General features: G+C 51.0%; 1 protein-coding gene across 4 annotated transcripts in view; it reads right to left on the bottom strand.

Annotated features, from left to right (window-relative positions):
• Positions 1–2,582: 2,582 nt before the first annotated feature.
• Positions 2,583–8,734, bottom strand: part of RNF216 (ring finger protein 216) — a 160,294-nt gene continuing 154,142 nt past the window's right edge. For all 4 annotated transcript variants that reach the window (XM_026011377.2, XM_026011375.2, XM_072753209.1 and 1 more), the window contains exons 16-17: positions 6,201–6,270; positions 2,583–5,585 (exon numbers count right to left, since the gene is read on the bottom strand). In XM_026011377.2, coding sequence (XP_025867162.1) covers positions 5,266–5,585; positions 6,201–6,270 — 390 coding nt within the window. In that variant the 3' untranslated portion in view covers positions 2,583–5,265. The remainder of the gene's footprint in view (positions 5,586–6,200; positions 6,271–8,734) is intronic.

The following is an 8,734-nucleotide window of genomic DNA, read 5'->3' as shown; positions in this document are numbered from 1 at the left end:
TGCAAATGCTCGTGATAGGATGCAAAGCTGCACATCTGGCTTACTGGTTTTATGATACATTATGTATATCACAGAGCAAAATGACCTGGAAGTAAATGCATCCAAGTATTATCAGTTGGGGTGCCTGGTGGCTCAGTTTGTTGAGTGATGCTCGATTTTGGCTCAGGTCAGGATCTCAGGGTTGTTGAGACTGGGCCCTGCAATGGGCTCCACCTTCAGTGGAGAGTCTGCTTGCGATTCCCTCTATCTCTCTGCCCCTCCCCTGCTCGTGCTAATAAATTTTTTTTTTTAAGACTTTATTTATTCATGAGAGACATAGAGGCAGAGACACAGGCAGAGGGAGAAGCAGGCTCCATGCAGGGAGCCTGACGTGGGACTCGATCCCGGGTTTCCAAGATCAGGCCCTGGGCTGATCACCGTGCCAAACCACTGGGCCACCGGACCTGGACTGCCCTAATGAATCTTTTTTTTTTTAAATATTTTATTTATTTATTCATGAGAGACACACAGAGAGAGGCAGAGACAGGCAGAGGGAGAAGCAGGCTCCCTGCAAGAAGCCAGTTGTGGGACTTGATCCTGGATCCCGGGATCACACCCTGAGAAGGCACTCAACCAGAGTCACCCAGGTGTCTCCCCCCGCCTTTTAAATTTTATTTATTCATGAGACAGAGAGAGGCAGAGGCAGAGGCAGAGAGAGGCATGAAGCAGGCTCCATGTAGGGAGTCTGATGTGGGACTCGATATCGGGAATCCAGGATCACACCCTGAGCTGAAGGCAGAAGCCCCACCACTGAGCCACCCAGGCATCCCTAATAAATAAATATTTAAAAAAGTATTTTCAGTACTTACTTTTGGGTGAGTTGATCCTTTTCTGTATTTTCAAATTTTTCTATTTTAAAACCTTTTTAAAAATTTTTTATTTTTTTAAAGATTTTATTTAATCATGAGAGACACAGGGAGGGAGGGGGGTGGGCAGAGATACAGGCAGAGGGAGAAGCAGACTCCATGCAGGGAGCCCGATATGGGACTTGATCCTAGGACTCTGGGATCATGACTGGAGCCAAAGGCAGACACTCAACCGCTGAGCCACTCAGGCATCCCTATTTTAAAACATTTATGTGTATACATAAATGTGTATGTAATGTGTATACATATATCTATCTCTTCAAGGAGAGTAAGTTTGGATGGTACAATTACACATGCATCTGACTAAAAAGCAGTTCCCTCTACAGAGAGATGTGTCCATTCAAGTGTCTCCATGAGGTCAGATTCCAGGAGACAGGTCTTCGGGTGGCCGACAGACCATGGCAACAAAGATGTGCCCATGAAGGGTGAGGACGCAACCCAGGACTGGTGGTTTGACACTTTTTTGTCACGGAGTCTGGAGAGCAATCTGGCAAAAGACATAGAAATACATACCCCCATTCCTTTTAGGCACAACTCTGCTCCTAGAAAATACATCCTTTGAAACATCCAAGGTGCACACTGAGGTGTGGAGTGGTGGCAGAAAGTGAGAAGCACCCAAATTTTCCATCAGGATGGCAGAAAGAGAACCAACCAATCAGACCGAGAGGGAGCTCTGTGGTTGTAAAGGGCGGGGGGGGGGGGGGAGGCAGGAAGGCAGGTCCCATTAAAAGGTGTGGAATCACTTTTATTTTTTTTAAGTAGGCTTCATGCCCAATGTGGGGCTTGAACTCACAACCTTGAGATTGAGAGTCACCTGCTCCACTGAGTCAGCCAGATGCCCCTGGAATCACTATAGTAACAACCAGGGCAAGAGAACCCACAAGTGGGTATGTGCACAGAGCGTGGGGAAGGCGGGAGGAATAGGACCCTGATTATTTGGGTGGAGTGGAAAATGTGGCAGCAGACAGAGAAAACAGCCACTGCCTTGTTCCTTGCTGGGAGCCTGGGACAAATTGACCAGGGCATGGCTGCAAATATGTAAAATACGGAACATGTACCAGCACAAGGACAGGATGGATGGCATGGACTAGTTTGAAACTGGGAATGCATGTAAGTTTTGTCTTGGATTTATTTCAGCATACTTGGGACTCCGTTGGGGAGGGCTGTGCCTGAGGGAGGTGGCTCCAGTTGGCAGCAGGAACTCAACGCTGGCTTCCCTGCTCAGATGCTCTGCTCTCAGGAGCTTTGTCTCCTGGTCCTGGAGGGAGGACGACGTGCTTCCTCCCATCCTTTGCTAGGTCCAGCCTCTGCAGGTAGCTTTCCAGGCTAGTCAGTGGCTTGCGGCCCAGACCTGGAAGAGGGGCTGAGCACACTTCCTGGAAGGGGCCTCTGTGCCAAAAAACAAACCCCCTCCTTTTGTGCTCAATTGTGCCTTGGTAGCCAACCAAGCAGGGTCAGTGTGACACATTACCCAATCTTCCTTCTGGGAACAGGGGATGGGAGTCTTACTTCTCCCCACAGGGCCAGGTGTTCAGGGACAGGACCAGTAATTCTCCAGCGGCAGCCAGCATCTGCTACCGGGGAGCAGTGGCCTCACAGACCCAAGCACTCCCCTGTAATCCTGTGGGGATGGTGGGCCTGCTGGTGCCATGTGGACAGAGGAGACTGGAGGGAACGTAGTGCACAAACATTTATTTACAAAAAGTCCAAGTTACATATGATACAGGCTTTTTACACACAGTAGTTTAAACAGAATTATTTGGATGTATTTCACTACCAGAAGGTACAGAAAAAAATTTAATAAACTAATCACTTTTGCTATTTTTATACAAAGTGACAAGTCATGCATTTTTTTTTTTTTTTTTTTTAAGTTTTAAAACCTTTGCTAAGTGCAAATACTAGATTCCTCTCTCCAGTTTAAGGCAAGTAGAACAGGACTGTCGCTGGGCAGTCTCTGGCTTGGGGAAGCAAACACGGTGGCCCAGGGGGTGTGCCAGGCTGCCTCTGGGATTCCTGCCTCTTCCCCAACACTGGTTGGTCTTCTCTGTGGGTTTTCTTTCCTCACACCTTGCAGCCCCTTGCTGGCTTGTTTGGGGATCACCGTCCCCTCTCCCAAGTGGTCTCTAGTGCAGGCTTCTCAAGAAGCCCAGGGGTCCTCTGGGACACAGGCACCCAGAGGGTCACTTTGCAGACAGGTGGGACCTCATGCTAGTGTCAGGACTCAGGGCAACGACTTCCACCCAAATAGCAACTGTGCTGCTGCAGACTTGGGAGCCGCTCTACAGTCCAACACAAGGAGGAACATTAGAAACTGGGTGCCCTCAGTTCCCTAGCAGCTGTGCATGGCTAGAAACATCCAGAATTCATCTCAAAGAAAAAGTCCTCAGTTCAGCCTTGGGGGCAAACCAATTATTCTGATCTCTTCCCTCTTGTGCTGGGGGGAATCCTGCCAAGTTCTAGGGGACTTGCTGGATAGCAGTGTCAAGAGGTATGCCACCCACCAGGGGCCTGTCCTATTAGATGCCCAAAGCACTCCGCAAAGCCTGGTGCTCTGGTTGCAGGGGCCCAGGAGATTCTGGTGTGTCTATTTGTTGGGACATCTGCTGAAAGCTCACCACTCTGAGACCCTCCCTTGGGGATGCACAGGGACCAAGCTATAAAGGGACTTCAGTCCTGTCACCATACCCTGCAGTGCACCCCCCACCAGGGCTCTCCCAGGGCATTGCTCCTCTTTGTGTGTCCCACCCCCCAAATCCAGAGAACTCTGCAAAGCCCTCCCTTGGAGGAAAAGCAGAAGGAAGAGCAGGCAACTTAGCAGGTTTCTCCCCATTTTAATCCTTGAAATCCATTAGAGTGATGGCAGCAGGTGCCCATGCACAAGAATGCACGGTCCTGGGCATGGCCCTCCGAGATGGGGGGTTTGGCCATTAGGCTCACCCTTTTGAGGTCTGTGTACACACACGAGGAACAACCATCAGGTATAGCAAGTGAGAGAGGCTGACACTGGGCAACCAGGCAGGGTCACTCCTGTGGAGGGCTCTGCTCTGCATAGCGGGTGCTAACATGGGATGGAGCCTCGGGTGGGCTGGGGCTGCCCAGGAAAAGATGAGTGGTAAGGGGCAGGGATCCCCCCATGCCGACCCAGAGCTAGACTCACCTGACCTCGGGCAAGGGGTGGCTCCATAGGTGGGTGCTGGTTATAGTCTGGGTCCTCTGTTCCTCTGTGGAAACCCGTAGCTACCACCAAACCTCAGGGGAGAAGCTGCTCATTACCTGGTTGGTGGTAAAGAAGGCTTCCCAACAATTGGGCTGCCTGGGAGAGCCACCAAGCCTGTCACTGACGCCTTGAAAGGACCTTCTGTTTGGCAAGATTCAGGACCATCCCGCTCTCATCGGCTGCCTGGCATGGGGTAACAGATTTGACTTTCCAGAGACTGAACGAGAGAAACTCTAGTAGGCCACAGAAAACCCAGAAAGTTCAAAGTGAGTAAACAGCAAATATTTCTTTAAACTACAGAACAGAACTGATAGCATGAGATGGCTCTCTGTGGTCTCATCTGAGTGGGCCAAGGACAAGAGAGACCTGAATAGTTACGGTGGCAGCAGCCTGGGGTTCTGGATTTGGGGGATAGAGTCTGCAGCTTCCCCACCCTGAGCAGTGCTCCCAGGCCTGGGGACATGGCTCTGCCACCACCTCACTGGGATCAACTGGCTTGGAGCAGCAGGGGGCATCTCACTCTGGGTGGGCAGCAGCACTGGGGCAGGGGTGGGGGGATGGGCTGCAGTGTTGGGGCGGGGGTGGGGCAAGAACCCAGCCTTCATGACCTGGTTCAGATGGCTAAGCTCTCTCCAAACTCCCAACTCCCTCCAACTGCTGCTTCAGCTTTATCACGCCTCAGACTGTGCTGTGATAAGGAAGGCCTACATGGTTAACTGAGAGATGTGTGGGTCTGCCAGGGGGAAGGGACGGACACAAGTACTTCCCCCATCTGTCTGTAGGGATGGGATTGGTAGAGCAGAGAAGGGCTACCTCATGGTGAGGGTCCCTGCACTGCCACTCAGACAGAACTCTCTAGGGAGGCCCCAATGTCCCCTTTATCTCTGGCCTAGCCAGTGCCAGACTGATCCTTTTATAAGTACCTGAGGGCACCTGCCTGCTGGCCGCTCTTCAAGGGACAGTGCCCCTTCCCATGAAGGAGCAGGAAAAAAACCCAGCCTATCCTTTTGAGAGCTAAGCGCATCATCCCTACTCAGAAGGCATGGCCTTGGGGGTGAGGTGGGGATCTAGGGAACCCCTGGCCCCACACAGTCTGGGCTGCTCAGCAGTGGGGCTCCTGGGAAGCAGAGGGGAGCAAAGCTGTCAGAAGCGATGCCGTGGCTGGGGGCCAAAGTGCATAGGCAGGTTGTGCTCCAGAGGCATATGGACGGGAGCAAAGTCGTAGTTGACGCGCACATTGGGCAGAGGGGGCACGTAGGGGGCTGGGACAGGGCCCATGTTGAGAGGGAAGTTGTTGAACATGGGCCGGACGGGTGGCAGGGGGAAGGGCGGGTGCACGAAGGCATAGGGGGGGATCTGTGGTTGGTGCAGGTTCTGTGGGACAGGCCTCGGCAGGGCTTCAATCCTCTGGACTTTCTCTGGAGGCTTCTCCAAGGGGGGCCCGATGCGTTTGAAGGTGTTCTCTGAACAGGAAATGGGATTTAGTAGAGAAAACAAAACCAACTGTGCTTGCATGCAAGTTGGGAGCAGGGCTGCATATCCTGACCTCAATCCCACCTCTCCCAAGTTGAGAGCCCAGAGCATGAGCCCAGGCCAGGCATATCTGACCTATGGACACAGGAGGTGCCCAGGCCATTGTAAGGCTGATTAGTGTGTGTGTGTGCACCAACCCCCTCAGCTGGCCAAGTGCTCACTCAGGGATCACCCTGGAAGGTGGCAGATTCTGAGGGACTTTCCTTCAGAGCCAGGACCTGGGTGCCACTCCCAGAAATCCCACTTCATTCTTTTGTGATGTCAGAGAGGCCAGGGTGGGCCTATGGTCTTTTTAGTATAGTTTGGGTTCTATGTCCTTAGCTCAAACCCACCCCTGGGGACCTCCTGACCACCAAGGGGATATGGGAACTCTCCTATGCTTTCACAGCCTCTACCATATGGAGTTGGATGGATGCCTGGGCAGATCGTGTCTCAATCCACCTGAAGGCCAGCACTCCCTGGGTGAAGGGCCAGCTGTGGAGCCTATCCCCCGCCCCCTACACACAGAGCACTGGGCACTGGGCCCAAGCTGGGGAAGCGCTTGCCTCCATTCTTTCTCTTCTGCTCCTCTTCAGCCTCCTTTTGGATCTCCTCAATTAGCTTCTCATCGTCTTCCTAGAAGAAAAGCAACAAGATGGTGAGCTTGCTCCAACCAGTTCCATGCAGTGTGGAGACCCCACTGGGACCCGGGGGAGGCCGGCTTGTTCCGGTCAACACACTACTCATTCCCAGACCCCGAGGGTCTCCTTCCTTCATCAGTGGATGATGCTCCCATGAGGAAGCCCACCTGAAAGGCCTGGCTCAGAAGTGGGACTGTATATGGTGGTGGCTGCCTGGGGGAGGGGCAAGAGCCTGCTTTATTCACTAGCTGTAAAGTAAACAGAGGGAGGCCTTTCTGCAGCTCAAGGTGGGCAGGTGTGGGAAGGGGGTGGCTCTGGGGCAGGCAGGGCCTGAGGAGTTTCAGATCCAGAGTCTAGGAACTCTGAGCAAGACAACCTTTTGGGCAAAGCCCAACAGTCTTCCTGATTCCCTGAACTCAGGTGGACAAATGTCTACTCAGGCCACCTGAGCCCTGAAGCTGGTCTTTAGTTTCTACACGGCTAGTGGGCTATAGAAGGAATTGTGTTCTGCCAGTGGAATGGTGGTTGGGGGCTGGGGCCTGCATGTGGGAGGAAGGGCACTGCAGTTTAAGAGCATGATGAATGGAGTGGAACATAACTGTGTGGATCTGAACTAAATGACAGGTGGGCTTGTTTCCTGGGGTGTTCCAGCTGCTTCTTCAGGAGTTAGGAACAGTCAAGCTGGGGAGAAGTGTGAGGAGGGCACTAGTGCCCAGGATGGGGGCAGGAGGCACAGAGGAAGTTCCAGTACTTGAGGAGGTGCTTCCTAGACAAGGCATTGGAGTCTCCCCACACAGACAGGTGTGTCCTGGGCTGGAACAGTTTCAGTGATAGCTTTGGATTTTTCATGCTGATCTGAGGCTCTGACCAACTGATGGCATCCAGGGAACTTCTGAGATGTGAATGGAAGACCACGGAAGAGGGCATGTGAGCTGGAGGAGCACCCTCCCTGGACCAGTAGAAAGCGTGGCAGCCCTACCTGAGCGACAGACTGTCTGGATGTTTACTCAGCACGTTATTAATGTCACCACCAAGACAGCAGTCAGTGATTTCACCATAGAGGTGTGAATCTTGGGGATTTCAAGAGTCAGGAATATCCTTCAATTAGTATGTATTGGACACCTGCTAGTGCTAGACACTATTCTAAGTTTATTGGTTAAACTTCTGATCAACAATGAGACTAAGTCACGCTGATGGAATCAATAAATAGTTATGTAATATATTCCCCTTGTTTGGTAGACAAAAGAACTTAGGATATAGTCACTGGAGGCTGTGGGCTCAGGGGGCAATAGTTGAGAGGCCCTGTTAAATTCGCTAACATCCTCCCTCCCTCAGGTGCCAAATGACAGACCAAACTTACTGGTCTCAAGATTCTTTTCACATTCTTTCTGACATCTGGAAATTCTTAACATACAACGGAATCTTTCTCAGCCTCACCCTGCCAGGTGTTCTGAGCCAAGCAAGAGGAAGAGGAGAGAGCTGCCGAGTGCTTATACACATCAGAGAAGTGCTTGCCGGGTGGAACCCTCAAAGGTACCATGTCTGTTTCCCAGATAACACAGCAAATTCTCCATTAAAAATCCCAAGACATGGTCATCTAGCCTCTCTGTGAATACTCCAGATGGAACAGATTCCTCTACAAAGGAACCACTAAGCCAACTGACGGAAAGGCTCTGGAAACTCAGTGTAGTTTGACACAGTCTACAGGTCTCCATGTGGATGTAAAGATACATTCTACCAATTATCTAGAGGAGGAGCTGACGAACCTCATTTTTTTAAAAAAGATTTTATTTATTCATGAGACACACACAGAGAGGCAGAGACACAGGCAGAGGGAGAAGCAGGCTCCATGTAGGAAGCCTGACATGGGACTTGATCCTAAGACCCTGGAATCATGACCTGAGTCGAAGGCAGATGCTCAACCAATGAGCCACCCACGTGTCCCCAAACCTCTTTGTTGCCAGTGGAAGGTCCAGGAAAAAAGGATTTTTAATCTAAGAAAAAAAAAAAAAAAGTACTGATCCAGAAAGCTGTTCAGTAGAAGAGCAGGGGCTCTGTGGTACCTCCAACTAAGCGAATCTCGGTATCTCATCTACAAAATGGGCTGTTGTAAAGATGGAATGAGCTCAAGTATGTAAAGGACTTGTCACAGAGCACTCACTACTAAAGGCAGGAAAGTAATGAAAAACCCAGAAATAAAGATTTTAGAAAGATGCGAAGTTTCAGGAAAAGTGGTAGAGACTGGGGGATACCCCTAACACTTGTCTCTATGGCTTCTTCGTGGGGCAGGCGATGCGCTTCCTGACAAGTAGGGCCACTAAGTAAACTGTCAGTTGCAGCTAGAGTAAGGGTCAGATGGTTCAAATTTCAACTTCCTCCAACTGCTTGGAGTCACAGGACACTGTTTAGAAACTAAGAATGCAAATGCTTTCAATATTTGTATTTTTAAATTCAGGTTT

Source organism: Vulpes vulpes, chromosome 3 (genome assembly GCF_048418805.1).
Source record: "Vulpes vulpes isolate BD-2025 chromosome 3, VulVul3, whole genome shotgun sequence".
Classification (NCBI taxonomy): domain Eukaryota; kingdom Metazoa; phylum Chordata; class Mammalia; order Carnivora; family Canidae; genus Vulpes; species Vulpes vulpes.
This window is presented reverse-complemented; position numbering and strand designations above follow the sequence as displayed.